Source organism: Rutilus rutilus, assembly GCF_951802725.1.
Source record: "Rutilus rutilus genome assembly, chromosome: 9".
In the NCBI taxonomy this organism is placed as follows: domain Eukaryota; kingdom Metazoa; phylum Chordata; class Actinopteri; order Cypriniformes; family Leuciscidae; genus Rutilus; species Rutilus rutilus.
This window is the reverse complement of record NC_140223.1, coordinates 19,468,489-19,487,774: the sequence shown is the minus strand read 5'-3', so window position 1 is coordinate 19,487,774 and position 19,286 is coordinate 19,468,489. Positions and strand designations below refer to the sequence as shown.

Here is a 19,286-nt window from a genome sequence, read left to right as displayed (position 1 = left end):
CCTGAAATTTCCCTTGCATTGGTGTCGACTACTGAAAGTTTGCTAATGTCTGGTTTCGTGACAACACTAAAACAAGAATTGTGCAACACTTAAAACAAACCGTTTCTTGTCATCTATTCAGGAAGTTCACTCGGACGAGATTGACACAGATTCAGCTTACATCCTGTTCTACGAGCAACAGGGAGTGGACTACTCGCAGTTTCTGCCAAAAACAGAGGGCAAAAAGATGGCAGACACCACTAGCATGGACGAAGACTTTGAATCTGACTACAAGAAGTACTGTGTGCTGCAGTGATGCCATGCTCTTCCACATTAAAGACACTAGGGGGGTCTGTCAGTACGCCAGTGCAATGAGGACTGAAACGGCAGAGCCGCCCCAGAGGACCATCATTTGTGAAAGCACAAAATATCAGTTAGCCGACAGGCACAACACCGCCGCTGACTGTGCTTTCAGAATAGAGGTACCTGACACTTCAGATACACGAGGGAGAGGGCGAATGAGTGAATCACAGAGAACTGTAGCGATCATGTGATTGTTGCCAAGCAAACAAATAACTGTTAGCCAATCCCTTGATATCACCATTACCAAACAGAAAAAAACTGCTCTTTCACATGCCAACCACACAGGTGAATCCAAAAATCACATAACACAAGAGCTTGTGCTTCTGTAGTGCTACATTTCTGAATGCTAATGGACAGAACGGATTCTTTTAATTAGGAAACTGATGGGGAAGATGGTGTTGGTATAAATTATAGAGCCCTAAAAGGTTTCTCTAAAGGTTTGGTTGGCTTAGTTTTGTCATAGTTGATTTATTTAATTTTTTTCTACAGTAAATTCCATACACTACCTCACATCTTTTGGCCAACTGTTCATAGAAAATCATTGTGACAGTATTATATCATCTGAGGGCAGTTGAAATTATTTTATGGACAAAATTCACTTCCAAAAAAAGTTCATTTTAAAGACAATTTCTGCCATTTAATAGAATATCCTCCCACTCCCTGCTGCCAAATTATACATATGCTGGTTTTGTTTTTTTTAAGTTTTAAATCTTATTTAAGCGGGTTATTTTGAGACTTAATTTTTTTTAGAAGAGTAAATGTATATCTTTTTTCTTTTTTTTTGTATAAATTTCTTTTTATCAATGTGAATTTAGTTATTTTTTAATGCAGTAGTTCACTTTGCCTAAACACATTTGCAAACCGCTTTAGTCTTAGCAGTCTGATCAAACCACGTCCTCTCAACAATACCGCTGCTTTGAACACGTTTTCCTGTTACTACTGTTTGTTTTGCTTTACAAAAAACTGTTGACCCCGGAGACTAAAAACGGCAAACAGATACATATCTGATTCATATTTTCTCATGTGTCCGAGCAAAAGTGTTCTGCTGGTCATGTACGTGATCTGTGGGAAGCATTGAATACTGTCAGACAAGAGCAAATAAGGTCTGTTGTGTGAACAGTATTAGCACAGAAGAATATTTCACAACCCATGCTTTTAGAGAACAGCATCCTCACTAAACTGCTGAACGTTCTGGACGTCTGTGTCAGAGGGGGTACTCCAGGTTATTAGTAGCATTTCTTTAGTGACTCTTGAAAAGAGAGCCCAACTTAATTACCACTGTGAAATGATGTATGAAATACTGAATGGCTCTTATTTTTCAGCAACTCGTCAACTTGAACGAGCTCCTCCTGTGAGGGGACGTTAAACCCTTGGAAATCATCGGGATTCATTCGCCCGCACCCATTTTGCTGCTGTACTTTTCTGATTTCCATGGATACTCTAAATGTTTGCCATCAAAGAAAGGTTTATCCCTGTCAGAAAAAGAAATGTATGTGAAATAACACACACACAGGTGTGTTACTGTAAGGAAATGATTAATCATCATAATGAGTAATGCGAATATGATAAATGGACTGTAAACAGTTTTTAGGTATTTTAATGTTGGAAGAAAAATATAAAGATATCCAACATCCAAAATCAAATGATATCACTCTTACATAAAAATTGGCTGTTTGATGTATTACAGTTACAGTAACCACAAACATGCTTTAAGCATTCACCTTTTTCTTTTTTTTATACAGGGATAATTTATTAAAATGGCAAAATGATCTCTTTTCAAGTAGTGCAATCAACTACTGATGTGTGTCTTTGTCTATGTCGTTAGTCCTAATTTTGTTAAATTAATTTTGATGAACTGCTAGAGATGTATTAATTTAATGAACTTTATTTTGTAAAGTGTTGTTTAAAGAATAAAATTGACATTGCACTGACAAATGTACATAAATGTTTTGTAAATACGCCAATGAAAATGAACTGTACAAATGTACTTGTAGTTGTATATGGAGTGATGATGTTGATCTGTAACAATTATTCAAGAAACAAATTAAATGCAGCCAAATGCGAGCTTTTCTCATCTGTGTTTATTACACGCAAATAATGCGAGTTGTTTCCTTCAGCAGCAAAGAGGAAACCACACACCTCCCTCCGTCGGGCTCTATAGCGTCCAGTGCCATCAGTCAGACCGATTTCCTTGAATTCAAGCCACATTTGACATTTAAACTAACCTTTTATAGGACCCTTCCACTCACTTTACAGAATATTTTCCTTTTGAATATTTCCTTCGAATGAAATATACAAATTCAGTTCATGAGAATCACCTCGAGACCTTTGAGCACTTTGTGGGTTGCACACATATATTTGGAGACGAGCATTCTGTAGTCAGGAAGTGAGTCGATCTGCATACCGTGCTACTTATAGAACTCTGCTCTAAACCACAAGTGCTGAAGAATTGTGGCTTATTGTTCTGAACAGCACCTTAAACTCAGTGGTCTTCATGCATGCTCATATCATGCAGAAGAAAGCTACTGTAGACAATGGTGTGCGTTGCATAATGAGTTCATCCTGGGGACCTGCGTTCTGTTGTCTTTTCTTCAAGGAGACAAAACATCTTTTACACATTTGCTTTTCAGGTCTTGCATTTGAACATAAAAGGAGACGTCGCCCGGTTAACATTTAAGGTATATTGCGTATAATATGATCAAACATTAGTTTAAGTGAAATTTAAAAGGGCTGTGAAACATGAAATGATCATTTTTTTTTGTCTCGTGTCTTTTTCTCTTTTAGCTCTGAAATATCTCTCAGATGATTTTAAAAAGCATATGATGCTTTTGACTTCATTATGGCAGCTGACAATTCATCCGATACAAATGTACAAGGCTGGCAGAGTAAGTATATATGTGTGTATAGTATATATACTATATACAGTAGTCAACATTTGAAGTGGATCAAAAAAGTTCCATCAGTTGTCCTAAGACAAGAGCGGGTATTGTTCAAAATCCATGTACAGTACCAGTCAAAAGTTTGGAAACGTTACTATTTTTAATGTTTTTGAAAGAAGTCTCTTATGCCCATCAAGCCTGCAGTTAAAAAAAAAAAAAAAAAAGTAAAATTATGAAATATTATTACAATTTAAAATAATGGTTCTCTTTTTTAATATATTTTAAAATGTAATTTATTTTTGTGATGCAAAGCTGAATTTTCATCAGCAAGTACTCCAGTCTTTGGTGTCTTATGATCCTTCAGAAATCATTCTAATATGCTGATTTATGATCAATGTTGGAAACAGTTGTGCTGCTTAATATTTTTTTTATAACCTGAGAGACTTTTTTCAGGATTATTTGATGAATAAAAAGTTTAAAAGAACTGTATTTATTTAGAATAGAAATCTTTTGTAACAATATACACTACCGTTCAAAAGTTTGGGAACAATAACTATTTATTTTTTTAAGAAATTAGTACTTTAATTCAACAAGGATGCGTTAAATTGATAAAAGGTGATGGTAACGATTTATATTGTTAGAAATGTTTTTATTTTGAATAAATGCTGTTTTTATGAATAAATGCTGTTAACGTTTTACTCATCAATGAATCCTGAAAAAAGTATTCCAAAAAAATATATTAAACAGCACAACTGTTTCCATCATTGATAATAACTGAGTATCAAATCAGCATATTAGAATGATTTCTGAAGGATCATAAGACACCAAAGACTGGAGTACTTGCTGATGAAAATTCAGCTTTGCATCACAAAAATAAATTACATTTTAAAGTATATTAAAAAAGAGAACCATTATTTTAAATTGTAATAATATTTCATAATTTTACTGTTTTTTTAACTGCAGGCTTGATGAGCATAAGAGACTTCTTTCAAAAACATTAAAAATAGTAATGTTTCCAAACTTTTGACTGGTACTGTATATATATATATACATTACGTAATTATATACATCTACATTATATAATTTTCTCCATAACTTTTATCGAAAGAGGTGAAAAATATTGGTGACATGCTTCAAAAATTTTCATTTTTAAATAAAACCAAAATGAATTCTACTAAAATTATAGTTGTATGTTGCATGTGTCTATATGAAAACAGTGGATTATTTCTCTTTGATTTGGTTTTTCTCTTTTTACAGACCTTGATGTTGGACACATCGTTCTAATCTGCATCTTTGCTGTTACCGTTTTCTTCATGATAATAGTTGGATGCCTTTGCCTAAACAAGTATATTTTAACAGTTTTTATTTTATTTTATCAATGGACCCTTGTGGACGGATAAACTTTATCTAATAATAATTGTTTAATATTTATTTAAATATTATATTATTAAATTGTGCTGTGAAATCGATTAATCGCATCTAATATTAAAGTTTGTAAATATATATATATATGTGTGTGTGTGTGTGTATATATATATATATATATATATATACACACACACACACATGCATACATATATTTACAAATTTGTGATTAACTGATTTGACCACTAATATATATAAATATATACTTTTCAACAATTTTCCACTTTTAATATACAATTTTTGCAGTTATATATTTATAAAAGAAAATTTAGAATTTTTATTTATATGTATCGAGCTTTTGAAAACGCTCTGTTTGTTTCTCTTATTAGGTATCGGTCAATGAAGAAGATCATACGGGATTTGAGGCAGGGACGGTCGATCCCCCGAGTTCCTTCCCAAGATTCTTCTCCTCCTCCATCTCCCAATGTCCTGAATCTTCCTGAACTACCAGAACGTACTACAGAGAACCCATTTCAGAGACAACAAACTAAATCCAGCTGCAGATTTCCCTGGAAGCCTCCACTACAGGTTCACTACATTTTTATTTAGAAATATTCTGAAATGTGATTTGACTGACTCGTATAGTGCTCGCCAATGTAACATGAAGAATTGATCTTCAGGTTCCCCGGTTCACAAAAGCAGACCTGAACCTTATTCAGCTCATAAAGGCGGGTAGAGAAGGAGTCTTCTACAAAGGAAGGATAATGAAGGGCACTTGTAGAGGACACTCACTGGTCACTTGCAAAATTGGAAAAGACGGTAAAACTATATGCAAACACATTTTTGTTGATTTAAATGCATTTTGAAAACAAGTTATTGAGTGAATATCTTAACAATTATCCAGCTGATGTTTAGATTTGCTGTCATTTGCAGGTATCACCCCTAAGCAGATGGAAAACGAGGTGTCTGTTATGAGAAAGCTGGCATATCATAAAAATGTTATACAGCTGTTAGACTGGAATACAGTGGAGGGTGAGTCATGCTGCTGTACTTCAGTATGATATCACTAAACCTTAAATGCAGCTGAACAGTAAAATATACACCAGATCTTGCCTGAGCAAAACTTGCCGACAGTCTTAGGGTGTTGAAATGGTTGACGAGTGTTGCTAAAGTGTTTTTTTTATGTTTCTTTGTGGTTGTTAGGGTGTTCTGGGTGGTCTATAGCCGCTTTCCGACCAAGTAGTTACAGGAACTTAGTTCTAGGAACTGTCCACTTCTAAACAGTTCTAAGAACTACTCTCCCCCAAACTCAGTTTTGCTGTTTGCGTTCGCACTGGCCAAGCGGCCATAGGAACTGGTAGGAGGGGTAAGGGAGTGACGCAAGCACGGTGACTTTTATTTTGACGGCGCGACGGACCTTTATTTTGGCGGCGCTGAGAACGCCAAAGCAAACAATGCTCGCATTCTGTGTTTATTAGTTAGCGATCTGTCTAACAGTACTGTTTAACCCTCATGTGGTGTTCGGGTCATTTTGACCCGGAGAAGATTTCCTTTTTCCCGAAAATACTAGTTAATGTTATCGCTTTGGACTGAAACTTAGTGACTTTTTTCACAAATGGTATAACTACTTCTGAAATGTTTTGTGACAATTTTCTTAATATTGTAGGGGGGGTTTTGTCACCTTGTCACTCTTGTGGTGTTCCCGGTCAAAAATGACCGGACTACAAAAAATAGCTTATAAATCACTTGTTATGCAATATTATCACCCAATATTGGATTCAATCTTTTTGTCCACTTGTTCTCTTTCAATTAGGACTGGTTTTATATTTCTATTTGCATCTGATTAATTGTAGGCCTCATTTATTTGAGAGTAGGCATCTCAATTTTTTAGTAAAAAAAACATTATTTTTGAATAATTTTGGAAAAATTTAATAAAATCTGAAGAAAATTGGTACTGTTGATCACACTAGTCTACTTAAATTTTTCACCAGGAATTTTGTTTTGAAAAACTTTTATTTTGTACAATATGGCACAGAGTTACACTTGTGGTATTCCACTGGGCCATTGAGGGCCATTGTGGGCCATTGTTTCAATGGGCCATTGAAAGTGAATGGGAGAGACCAATGCAAACAATGAATGGAACAACACAAAATATGTATCATTTTAAAGCTTAGAATCTCAGCTTTTTAATGCATCTAATCACTTTGATCAACTCCTAATGACTGCTGAGTTATCACTCTAAAACTGAGTGTACCCCCTGCAGGCGCCACCTAGCTGCGAAATAAATAATCATAATATTTTTCAAAACTATTACCTTGATCAACTTAAAATAGGTGTCATTTGAAAGCTTAGAGTCTGAAATTTACAATGAATGTAGCCAATTTGATAAACTCCTAAGTAGTGCTGAGTTATTTGCTGATAAATAGAAAAAAAAAAATAATAATTTATAAACTACTTTTTTGTATTACATTCAGCAATATGTCAAATACATCATACAGCTCAGATAGTCCTGTGTCATATGTCATTTGAAAGGTCTCAATGAGTAGAATACAACAAGCATAATTGTTTCAGGCTTTTTACTAAACTTGAGCTAGGTTTTTCTAAAAGAAGCCCTTCAAGAGACCCATGTGTAAACCATGTATGGATGCTGAATTTTAGACACATTTCCGCTCGTAACTTCATGAAACATGCTCCGATTGTGGAAAATGACACATCATTATTTACAGCAGATGCTTACAATTAAAATGAGTCCAAACTCAACATAATCCATCACTCAGAACTAAAGATATTCCTCATGGAGTTCTAACACAAAAAAATACCACAGACGCACAGACTCACGTAGCCAATCAAGGTAGCTTAGACTTGGCCTTTTTACTCGTATCTTCATGAAACATACATCGATCATGAAAAATGGCACATCGTTATTTACAGCAGGAGCTCACGATTAAAAAGAGCCCAAACTCATATATTCCATCAATCAGATCTAAAGATATTCCTCATGGCGTTCTAACACAGAAAATACCACAGACGCACACAGAGCCTTGAATATAGATGTAGCCTAGCACTTATGTCGCGTTTTAACTCATAACTCAATGAAGCATGCACAGATCGTGGAAACTGTACATCATTATTTTCAGCAGACTATCACGATTAAAAAGAGCCCAAACTCAGCATAATCCATCACTCAGATCTAAAGATATTCCTAATGGAGTTGTAACACACGAACCCCAACAGGCGCACACAGAGCCTTGAATATAGATGTAGCCTAGCACTTATGTCGCGTTTTAACTCATAACTCAATGAAGCATGCATAAATTGTGGAAAATGGCACATCATTATTTACATGAGATTGTTAAGATTAAAAAGTCACCATAATCCATCACTCAGATCTAAAGATATTCCTCATGGACTTCTAACACATGTCTCTCCCATTCACTTTCAATGGCCAATTGAAACAATGGCCCTCAATGGCCCAGTGGAACACCACAAGTGTAACTCTGTGCCATTTTGTACAAAATAAAAGTTTTTCAAAACAAAATTCCTGGTGAAAAATTAAAGTAGACTAGTGTGATCAACAGTGCCAATTTTCTTCAGATTTTATTTTATTTTTCCAAAATTATTTAAAAATAATGTTTTTTTTACTCAAAAAATGAGATGCCTACTATCAAATAAATGAGGCCTACGATTAATCAGATGCAAATAGAAATATAAAACCAGTCCTAACTGAAAGAGAACAAGTTGACAAAAAGATTGAATCCAATATTGGGTGATAATATTGCATAACAAGTGATTTATAAGCTATTTTTTATAGTCCGGTCATTTTTGACCGGGAACACCACAGGGGAAATTGGGTTGTGAACACCACACAAGGGTTAATATGTTATTAGATAGAACTGTAATAGAAAGTAGACAGTATATTAAAAAAAGGTTATTAGCCTATGCCGTGTGGTTGATGTCCAGTGTTGCTAGCTGGGCAGATAAACATAATCATGTTTGGCTTGGTCCCCGCAAAGTTGCGTTGGATTTTCTCTTCAGCATAAAGGTTTAGAGGCCCATCTATCACTGTTTTCCATGTTTGTATAGTTAGTTTCTGGAGTAAATATATAGGCTATAATCTGTGTGTTTACATTCTAGCTGTTTTAAAAATGGCGGGTGCTGGTGCTCTGCGTGCGTTCGGTCAATCAGCGTACACTAACGTCACGGGTAGTTCCGAGCTGGTAAGTCCCGCCCCTTCCGTAAAACCCCGCTGGACCTCTAGGTTGAAAAATCGTCAATGCAAGTGAATGGGAGAAAATAATTATTTTCTGGTCCCGTTTGAATTGTGCCATAAATGTGAACATATGTTGTCTGAGAATTTTTTATATAATCTTTCATGTTACGAGTTTGACAGTATATGGTATGATTCTTCGGCTAGCAGTTGTGGAAAAGACATAACGAGAAAGACTACATGTCGCCTATGTGACGTCACCCCATAAAGTTGACTTACCCGTGGTTTTCGCCAACCTCAACGATTTTGTCCTCTCCCTGAAAGAAGGCGGTGAAGTGCACCAAAGACACAGTCATGTTTAGCGGGATCCGTGAGCTAGTGTCCGTGTGCGAATGGTGGTGACGTTTCAAACGCGTCGAAAGCAGCGAAGAGTTGTAGTCCACAAAGTGCTCTCACACAAAGTCTAACCGTATCAAACTTCTACCCGCTAAATTGTAGCATTCTTTACACGAAAGATTATATAAAAAATTCACAGACAACATATGTTCACATTCATGGCACAATTCAAACAGGACCAGAAAATAATTATTTTCTCCCATTCACTTGCATTGACGATTTTTCAACCTAGAGCTCCAGCGGGGTTAGTGAAGGGGGCGGGACTTACCAGCTCTATAGTGCTGGTTTAGACCCTACTCTGAAGTAGGACCTAAATTAGTTCCTCCAAATGGAGTTCCTAGAACTAAAATCGTTCCTAGTTCCTGCGGTGCGAACACGCCGACATCCGGGTACTTTAGCCAATAGTTCTAGGAACTGTGAAAAGGTTCCTCCGGTCGGAAAGCGGCTTATATGATAGTCTCGTCCCAAAATATGTTTCAGGCCCCTCCTATAATGTTTTTTTTCTTCTGTTTGATCGTCCACCAGGTAATAATTGTAAGCTTCCTCAATTAGAAAGTTACAGCACTTTTTCGCATGATTTGATCATCATCAATCGTTGCAGGATGAGTGTAATACATAGAATAATGGGTTTGTTCAAATCCTGTTCAACAATAATCTTAACAAATATCACTAAATTTACAGTAGAATATAGAGATATTAATTTGTTGTAGCAATATCCGTTAATGAATCCACTTGCAAGCATAACATTCCCTCTCCACTTCTACTATTATTCATTATTCAAACTTGTACTAAAATAATGTATCACGTGACCAAAACTGTCTGTTTTCACAGAGCCGTATATGCTGATCATGGAGTTCATAAGCTACGGGACCTTGCGCAGTTTTGTGCAGAAACACAAAGACGAACTGAGTGCCGAACCTGAACTGCAGAGCCAGTTCACCATTGCGTCTTACCACATCGCCCTGGGCATGGAGCACTTGCGCTCCAAAATGGTATCACAAGCTGGCACAAACATAATACAGCTCTTCTGATATAGACCTTATGCAAGAGAGAAACAAGGCATTAGGGGTGTAACAATATATCGTGTCACAATATATATATTGTACTACCAAAATGAAAATGACTAATTAAATTAGTTGCAGTTTAAAATTAGTTGCAGTTTCAGTACTACATTAAACTGCTATATATGATTTTGAATATAATGTATAATAATGCAATGGGGGAATATTTGCGCTTAAAGTCATGTTACCAGTAATCGGTGACAGAGTGCAAGCATATTCGTCTAAAATAATTCTGTATTTTCAGCGTCAGAATCATGAATATTTTTATTCTGGTGTTCGGCACCAAGTCCAAGCCTATTCATTTCCACCCACAACGTAATATAAAATTGAATATTTTAATCAACAGTATTTTTTGTTAACCTTTTACCATATGTCTTGGAGTATCGCAATAATATCGTATCGTGAGTTCAGTTTCGTGATATGTATCGAATCGTGACACGAGGGTATATCGTTACACCCCTACAAGCCATCTTTAGTATTTTGTGTTTAAACTTCGGTTTTTGCGGTAGCTCTGTGTATTTCTATGGCATATCGCTGGTGAAGTGGATTTACTTATTGTAGAGTTAACAAAAATGTAATGTTTGAAGTGGATGTCAGTTGACCGAGGAGATTTTAAAATAAGCAGGTCGTTCATAAATCCGTAAGATCTTACCTTCATGATGTGGAAATACAAACCGGAAGACAGAACGCAACGAGCGCAGTGCTGAAAAGGGGCTGGGTCTATACATGAATGGAAAAATGGAAAGAATGATTTGGACGTTTTCTGCGTACCATTCAGGTGGTGCACTGTGACCTTGCCTTAAGGAACATTTTGGTGAGCCGATTCCCATGGGAGGTGAAGGTAGCGGAGTTCGGCCTGGCCAGGGACTTGACCCGCATGAGGAGCAGACGCAGCAGCAGGAAAAAACAACACAAGGTGAACTAATCGCACCTGTTCTTCCCACATCTTCATCGACCATCTGGCTAATACTAATGTGACCTCATAGGAACGCGTGCCCCTGCGCTGGTACCCTCCAGAGTACTTCCGGAACAACTACTACAGCTTTAAGGGAGATGTCTGGGCGTTTGGGATCGTGCTGTGGGAAATGCAGTCATTTGGTGAGAATTATCTGAGATATTTGGTTGATTTATCAAATATTTTTGATGAATAAATCACAAATATTGGATTTTGTATTTTTATAGGCACCTTGCCATATCCAAATCTGAACACATCTGAGCAAGTGGTGTATAGTGTCTGTGCTGGATATAAAAACACTGTTCCCAGTACCTGCCGTCCAGAAATGTGAGTGACCATATAAAATATATTATTATATATATTAAAATATATCATATCAATTATATAAATATATATTTATTTTTGTCATCGTAATTACTTACTGTCTGTTATGTATGGAAGCTTGTTTCCAGCACAGAATAAAAAATTAAAAAGGTAATTTCGACTTTTTATCTCACCATTTTTTTCTTGCAGTTGCATACAAAATTGTGAGATATTTACAAAATGTTGAAATTGCGAGGAAACAGTTTATATCTTGTAATCTTGTAAAAAATATTCTGACTTTAATTTTGCAATTGCAAGTTTATATCTCGGAATTACAAACTCGCAATTGCTAGAAAAAAAGTCCGAATTTGAGAATTTTTGAGTCAGAATTTTTTTTTTATTATTCTGTTGTGGAAACAAGCTTCTGTAGTAATGGTTTCCAGTAATAAATATCTATTTTAACATGTAGGGAACAGATCATGCTAGACTGCTGGTTGGATCCATACACATCGAGACCTTCATTTACAGACATTGCCAAGATCCTGGAGAATATTGTGGAGAGTGATGGGGTGAGTCATATTTGTCCTTGAGCCACTCTTCACTCTTTACCTTTATACTAGAGATAAGTGATCAAACATTACTGATATATTGCAGGATTATGTGGACGTTGACAACCAAAGGATCATGAATGCAGAAGAAAAGTGAATGGAAAAAAAAACAAAACATAAATCGTTCTACAAATCAAATAACTTTTTTAATACTACAATAATGTTGTAGCAATTATTTTATCATTGTTCTCGTGTAACACCTACTTAATTGTGTGCAGGCATACTTTTTTTTAACAATGTTTGTATTTAAGGATTTAGTTCTGTGTGTGCTCTCTGATCGATTATAGATATATGACATTACTCAACTCTAATGATCAAATCACAGTATTATTGCTATATTTACATGGACAATTTTGAAACCAACAACTAAAAAAAGTCCGTGTTTGTTTTCATAAACATGCTTTAACTAAATAATTTAATAAAATAAGTGAAATGTTTAATGGTGGTGAGTGCTTCCTTCACAAATTGCACCTTTTTTTTATTACAATGGTGGCTAATGCTTAGTTATGACAGTTTAATTTCAGTAACAATAAAATAAGCATCTATTTTATCATAAAACTAGTTGCTATGGTCATTTTTGTAAGGATTGTGTGTGTTCCACGGTTACGCTCCATGAGCCAATGGTCAATCAAGAATCCGCCCACTTCAGGAATCAACCGAGCCGATGGACCAATGGAAAGACAAAGATTAGAAGTGACCGAGTTAAAGGACCAATCAGAAACAGAGGAGTAACACGCTACTTTATAATTGACCACTGACGCCGTCCACGGCTGCTAAACCACTGACGGAGAAGGAACTTGTCGAAAACTGTTAAACCACTAGACAATTAAAATGTTACTTCGCGCTTTAGAAATTATATATTTCATTTACTTTGCGTCGCACATTCCAATTACTCTCATGGTTGATCTTCAGGCTTTACTTCCCGAACATCTGTATCCACCTGAGGTAAGTTTGCACTTTGTGCTGCACACACTCAGTTGTATTTGTCACTTACGGAACCATATAATATCCCAAGTTTAGCGGGTTTGTATGTAATTATTACTCGCGAAATAAATAGTATTATTTGTGTTACAGCTGAGAAACTTATTGCACTGGTATGCCGCTGAATTCAAGGATCCAATGATGATGGACCTGCCTGCCTGGTTCAAATCTTTTGTATTCTGCGAAGCTCTCGTCCAGCTGCCCTTTTTCCCAGTTGCAGCATATGCTTTCCTGAAGGGTCAGTAGTACCTCGATCATTTGTGGAATCAGACGTCTTAAATCACACAACAATGACATCTAGTGGTGAATCACTTGTGTCAATGCATACCAGTCACTATGGCCACATTACTCCTGTTAATTGATGTGATGTTTTCCATTTAATAGGTGGCTGCAAATGGATCAGAACTCCAGCAATCATTTACTCCGTTCATGTGGCCACTACTCTAGTCCCAATTTTAAGCCATGTGCTTTTCCATAACTTTCCTCTGGCGCCACATCCTGGACCCCAAACTTTGAACGAACGCCTGACACTGGTGTCAGTTTATGCTCCGTACCTCATCATCCCCATCATGATACTGCTCACCATGCTCTTCAGCTCAACATATAACTCAACTTCTCCGAAAGGAAACACTTCCTCAAAGTCCAAGAAACAAAGATAATGCCAGTTCATCCCATCTACACGTTATAGATGGATGCATTCATTACAACCCACCAGGGTTTCAATGTTATTGCTAGTTATTACTGGTTAAATGTGATACAATATTTGAATATGTACCAGCATATTTGATAATTGTATGTAATTTTTGACCCCATGGTAATTTACGGTTTTGTGTACTGATGATGACAACACACATGTAAAAGCAAAATATATTTTTATTCAAATGTTCTTCAGATCTGTATGAAGTTAGTCAAATGTTGAGATTACACACCTAATAACGGTTAATGTAAACAAATAAGTACATTTCATATTAAATAGCTTTCCATAACTTCTATGGAAAATATTTTGGTGTGGTCCCATGAACAGACAATAAAATTGCCATGAGGATATGATCAAATAAAACTGGACGGGTTCAAGTCACAAACAGCAGTTAAAATAAAAATCATACAGAAAATAAACAATTTACCTGAAGATGTCTCATGATGGAATTATTTACAGTAACATGCAAATACTGTATTTTGCTGTTGTACAAAAAGAATGATTTACAAACTAATTTCCATATAAATAGTATAAATAACTTATATAGTATATAAATAGTATCTGAGATTATGAACTATAGTTGGAAAGGTTACAAGTATGCCCCCTGGAACTGGCCATGCAAAAGCACTCAATGTTAACACAATAGTCAGAGGTTGAGGCTGAAACAGACAGGCTGATGTCTGTTGTCACCTATAAACTGCTCAATTCAATTAACCTACTTTGGGACCCAGTACTTTATAGGAAGTCATTGTGAGTCAAGATGCATAGCATCACTTGTTTCTGTCCAACAGAGAGAGAAAAAACACAGCACTCTTATTTCTGCAGTATAAACTGATCAATGAATTCATTCTGCTCTGCTTCGACTTTCTGAAGAGCTTCATATTCTATTCGGTACCTGCAAAACAAACAATTATAGTCTCACATATCGTGGAAAAATACAGAGCACAAATATATCATTGAGCGGCCTACTAATAAGACTTGATTACCTTTCCAACTGCATTTTCTTTTCTGCAATCAAAGCCTGAAGCTGTTGCTGTTGGGCCTCTCGTTGCTTTTCAACCGATTTCAGCAAATTTCTTGCACCTATGGCCTGTAGAATAATCACTGAAGTTATATAAATGAACATAACAAATCTGCACTGCAGGTTATTTAAAGGGATACTCCACTTTTTTGGAAATAGGCTCATTTTACAACTCCCCCAGAGTTAAACAGTTGAGTTTTACCGTTTTCGAATCCATTCAGCCAGACCACTTTTAGCATAGCTTAGCATAGATAATTGAATCGGACAAGACCATTAGCATCTCTCTCAAAAAAAATGACCAAAGAGTTTTGATATTTTTCCTATTTAAAACTTGACTCTTCTGTAGTTACATCGTGTACTAAGACCGACGGAAAATGTAAAGTTGCGATTTTCTAGGCTGATAGAAAAGTACACGATGTAACTACAGAAGAGTCAAGTTTTAAATAGGAAAAATATCGAAACTCTTTGGTCATTTTTTTGAGAGAGATGCTAATGGTCTTGTCCGATTCAATGATCTATGCTAAGCTATGCTAAAAGTGGTACTGCCAGACCCGGAGATCGGCTGAATGGATCCGAAAACGGTAAAACTCAACTGTTTAACTCTGGGGGAGTTGTAAAATGAGCCTATTTCCAAAAAAAGTGTAGTATCCCTTTAAAATGCAAGAATGTACCTTCATTTTTTCAGTTTCGGCTTCCTTTGCCAGTTCATCCACAAGTTCAATGAGTCCACCTACAATTTTCTGAAACTGTCCGATCTCTGTTTTCAAAAACAAATGCCAAGCATAAATTATTGATCTGTACTGTCAAAAGAAGCAATGAAATACTGTTTAGTAAGCACGAGAGATAAAGTAAATTCAATAAGATAAAGAACAAATAATAAAAAAAACTCACTGTCAACAAAGTCCTCACATTCCTCTTTGAGCTCAGTGGTTTTCTGGCTCACGTCGGGCTCGAGTACTCGCAATTTGTTGAGTTCATCAAAATGAAGACCAGCCTCTGCCAACGGGTCTTTAGCCATGACCAGAGGACCTAAACCTAACGTTACCTGTGACTCGATAATGGCTGGAAATCACACAGAAATACATAAACAGGAGTATTTTAAAAGAAATAGCACGCGCATCATTTTATTCCGTTCCAAATGTGAACCCAGTAACGTTAGTGGCGAAAAACGAATACAATATTGATTTCCCTGCACTGTAACCAGATCACAATAAGCTAGCTAACCGCTTAGCTAGTTAGCTGGTTAATTTGAACTAACGTTACATGTAACTACCACTGCCGCTACATTACATAAAACAGGAAGAAATGCTACTGCTCACAAGTTTCGCTTTGTTGTTGGTAAGTTATGGTATGGTTACTATTGAGATAGATAAACAAACACAGACCAGCTGGGGACTTAGCTTGGACATATATATATATATATATATTTTAATAGTTAGCCGCTCAAATTATTAAACGGAATTACACACTTACATAAAGTTAAATAAACCACGGAATGTCTCAAACGTAACTGACCTTTAACTGATTATGTGGCACTTCTGCCGGACTGACCGACCGACCGCCTCCTCGCATCTGTCTGGCTGTCTCGGCTGCCAGGCGACGGCTGGTCCAACTCATGATGAGTGAGAGGGGTGCACAAACGCATTTTAAATATTTATGTTTGACACCTTGCATTTCTGGAAATGAAATAAAGCATGAGTCTATATCATAAATATATATAAATATTGTCTTTATTGTAATTATGAGAGATTACAGTACAAATGTGTTTGTGCCTAACTTTTCACACCAAGACCCCCCCTCCTAATATTGAAAACGTCCGCATATCAACTCTTCCTGCAGTTCCGCATCAGACCTCTGCGGTGCGTGCGAGGGATCGAATGAACAATTCAACTCAAAACACCAGAAGAAGACTGAGCAGCGGCCACTTAAGGGCGCCAAACTCTAAAAAAGAGATGTAAATCTTTATATTTCATATCTATACTCGGTAGGTTAAATATATATATATAACATATACTGTTTATGTTTAAGGTTAGTTTTTCCCCAGAGATTGACAGCTTGATCATATATGTAGGTAGGTGCACACATTTAGTGTAATGTCTCTGTTTTCGTATCACCATAATTTGTAAACAGCTAATATAAGTTAGTCAGTTAACGTTAGATGTTTTAAATGTCATTGCAGATGCTGACAACGCAGAAACATGCCTCTGTCAACTCAGTCCCAAGCGGACATTGACCAGTACATTCTGATAGCCAGTTTGGATAACGCAAGGAATCTGTCCAACATCCTGAAAGCCATCTCTTTCAAAGACCATGCCATCTTCAATGCAACGCAGAATGGGTTAAAAGTCACTGTAGAGGACTCCAAATGCCTTCAAGCTAATGCTTTCATTCAGGTTGGTGTTGGAGGACCGTTTCTGACAGGTTCAGTTGTCAGCAGTTGAGTTGATCAGTGTATTTGTGTGTCTGTTTCCTCAGGCTGACATCTTTCAAGAATACACCATCAAAGAGGATGCAGTTGGGTTTCAGGTTAACTTAACTGTTCTTCTGGATTGCCTAACCATCTTTGGGGCGAGCACAACCCCAGGTGTGTATCTTAATGGTGATCTGGTCTTTCTTTTGTAAGTTGTATTTAACTAATTTATCTTTTATTGTACCATTGAGGTGTGTGCACTGCCCTGAGAATGTGCTACAATGGCTATGGATATCCGCTGACTTTATTCCTGGAGGAAGGTGGTGTGGTCACCGTGTGCAAGATTAATACACAGGAGCCTGAGGAGCCCATAGACTTTGACTTTTGCAGCACGAATGTAACCAACAAGGTGATTCTGCAGTCCGACAGTCTTAAAGAGGCTTTCTCTGAGCTTGACATGACCAGTGAAGTTCTGCAGATTACTATGTCACCAAGCCATCCTTACTTCAGGTACAGTAATCGTGCACACAACAGACCAGTGTGCCTTCACTACCTTTAACGTTGCTGTTCAAGAAACATTTCATTTTTACTGTCTCTTTAAGTACAAAAGTAATATTGTCTTGAAGAAAAAAATTGTACTGACCCCTAACGTTTGAACAACAGTGTATATAATTGAATCAAGGAAATACTAATGTAAGGTTATTAATTATAATATATAATGTCATCTCCAATTATGAGATCTATTAATTTGGTCTATTTCTGAGTGAAAAATAAAGTGTGGTGTTGTCAAGTCAAACTTAAATGTCAGTGCATAATCATTTTTATTTTCCTTTTCACCCTAGATTATCCACATTCGGTAATTCTGGAAATGCCCATTATGATTATCCTAAAGACTCAGACATGATGGAGCTGTTCCAGTGTACTAAATTACAGACCAACAGGTAGGAGGACAGTTTCTGTTTTAGATTGCATTCCCCATCAATCAGAGCTCTGTGTATCTGCTAAATTCAGAACTTCATAAAACAAGCTGCTTATAAATTAACTTCCAAGGCATTCACGTGTAAGTGGTAAAAGAACAATAAAGTTTTCTGAGTCACTAAGATTTATTTTCTCTTATGTTTATTCTTCAAGGTATAAGATCTCCCTGCTGAAACCTTCTACAAAGGCCTTGGCTCTGTCCTGTAAAGTCTCGGTGAGAACAGACAGCCGAGGCTTTCTCTCTCTGCAGTATCTTGTGAGGAATGATGATGGTCAGATTTGTTTTGTGGAATACTATTGCTGCCCTGATGAAGAAGTGGGAGAAGAGTAATTGGAAATGCTTCATTTTCTCCATCTTCATAATTGTTTGTGTTTTGTTTGATATTTAGTGTGCACTGGCCTCTTGGTTCTTTATTCTGATAATTTATGTTGTATACTTAAATAGAAGCTTAATATAGTTATAAATAAAAATAAAAAACTTGTGGATTTTGTATTGAATTTGAGACAATACTATGTGTGATCGGCAGAGGGCGGCAGAGAAATGCTAATTAGGTCACTGCAAATATTAGCAGTCTGATGTTGGGATTAAGGTTATATGTGTATATATATATAGAGAGACAGAGAGAGAGAGAGAGGCATGTTTTAGATTTAGCTTTTAACTCATACTAATTGAAAGTGTGTGTGTGTGAGAGAGAGAGAGAAAATGATAGAGATAGTATTTTATCAATAGTCGGTTCATAAGTCTACTCTTAATGTTTACTTTGCTCTAAATTACTGACTAACAGCGAAAGTTGTTGTCTGGAACATCTACATTTTTAATGGGTGTTCATTTTATTACACGAATGCGTTGCGAGGCAAACATGCAGTTGAGCAAAGCAGCTTGATGTTGACGCTGGCTGACGCACGCACTCCTACAGAGAGTCCCAGAACAGCGCGCGCGATGCTTGAACTGCCGCCTCGCGACCAATCGCTTCTCCATTCGCAGCTGTCGAGGCAACACTGTTTCCGGGCAGAGGAACATCACAGGAGCAAAACAAGCGAGCTTCTGTCACACTCATCTCAGCGGGTTACTGCCCTGACTGA

At 36.7% G+C, this 19,286-nt stretch overlaps 5 protein-coding genes across 12 annotated transcripts in view; 4 read left to right on the top strand and 1 right to left on the bottom strand.

The window, feature by feature from the left end:
• The window catches only part of usp32 (ubiquitin specific peptidase 32), a 48,824-nt gene extending 46,413 nt beyond the window's left edge, over window positions 1–2,411 (top strand). For 2 of the 4 annotated variants that reach the window (XM_084419394.1, XM_084419393.1), the window contains exon 34: window positions 122–2,405. In XM_084419394.1, coding sequence (XP_084275520.1) covers window positions 122–295 — 174 coding nt within the window. In that variant the 3' untranslated portion in view covers window positions 296–2,405. Of the gene's footprint in view, window positions 1–121 lie in introns of all 4 variants that reach the window. The other 2 variants (XR_014628774.1, XR_014628775.1) reach the window with 2 other exon arrangements.
• A 371-nt stretch (window positions 2,412–2,782) lies between these two features.
• LOC311297195 (tyrosine-protein kinase FRK) lies at window positions 2,783–12,556 on the top strand. The gene is made up of 12 exons (XM_084419390.1): window positions 2,783–3,020; window positions 3,127–3,227; window positions 4,479–4,566; window positions 4,976–5,174; window positions 5,267–5,405; window positions 5,520–5,618; window positions 10,021–10,181; window positions 11,029–11,166; window positions 11,237–11,348; window positions 11,433–11,532; window positions 11,978–12,077; window positions 12,163–12,556. Exons 2-12 carry the CDS (start codon window positions 3,182–3,184, stop codon window positions 12,211–12,213), a joined length of 1,233 nt encoding a protein of 410 aa, XP_084275516.1. The 5' UTR covers window positions 2,783–3,020; window positions 3,127–3,181; the 3' UTR covers window positions 12,214–12,556.
• Window positions 12,557–12,859: 303 nt separating this feature from the next.
• On the top strand, window positions 12,860–14,226 carry tmem97 (transmembrane protein 97). The gene is made up of 3 exons (XM_084419391.1): window positions 12,860–13,061; window positions 13,191–13,335; window positions 13,482–14,226. The coding sequence occupies exons 1-3, from the start codon at window positions 12,948–12,950 to the stop codon at window positions 13,754–13,756; spliced, it is 534 nt and encodes a 177-aa protein (XP_084275517.1). The 5' UTR covers window positions 12,860–12,947; the 3' UTR covers window positions 13,757–14,226.
• Window positions 13,953–16,396, bottom strand: ift20 (intraflagellar transport 20 homolog (Chlamydomonas)). The gene is made up of 5 exons (XM_084419392.1): window positions 16,331–16,396; window positions 15,707–15,877; window positions 15,487–15,572; window positions 14,781–14,884; window positions 13,953–14,689 (listed from the first exon to the last, which is right to left on the bottom strand). The coding sequence occupies exons 2-5, from the start codon at window positions 15,831–15,833 to the stop codon at window positions 14,608–14,610; spliced, it is 399 nt and encodes a 132-aa protein (XP_084275518.1). The 5' UTR covers window positions 15,834–15,877; window positions 16,331–16,396; the 3' UTR covers window positions 13,953–14,607.
• Window positions 16,397–16,667: 271 nt separating this feature from the next.
• On the top strand, window positions 16,668–18,701 carry rad1 (RAD1 homolog (S. pombe)). Of its 5 annotated transcripts, none has more exons than XM_084420065.1 (7): window positions 16,668–16,769; window positions 16,844–16,886; window positions 16,995–17,208; window positions 17,291–17,399; window positions 17,477–17,735; window positions 18,068–18,166; window positions 18,357–18,701. In XM_084420065.1, the coding sequence occupies exons 3-7, from the start codon at window positions 17,014–17,016 to the stop codon at window positions 18,532–18,534; spliced, it is 840 nt and encodes a 279-aa protein (XP_084276191.1). In that variant the 5' UTR covers window positions 16,668–16,769; window positions 16,844–16,886; window positions 16,995–17,013; the 3' UTR covers window positions 18,535–18,701. The 5 variants fall into 5 exon arrangements, with proteins under 5 accessions (XP_084276191.1, XP_084276190.1, XP_084276193.1 ...); XM_084420066.1 differs by having other exon boundaries at window positions 16,700–16,769; window positions 16,849–16,886; XM_084420064.1 differs by lacking the exon at window positions 16,844–16,886 and having other exon boundaries at window positions 16,680–16,799.
• Window positions 18,702–19,286: the final 585 nt, after the last annotated feature.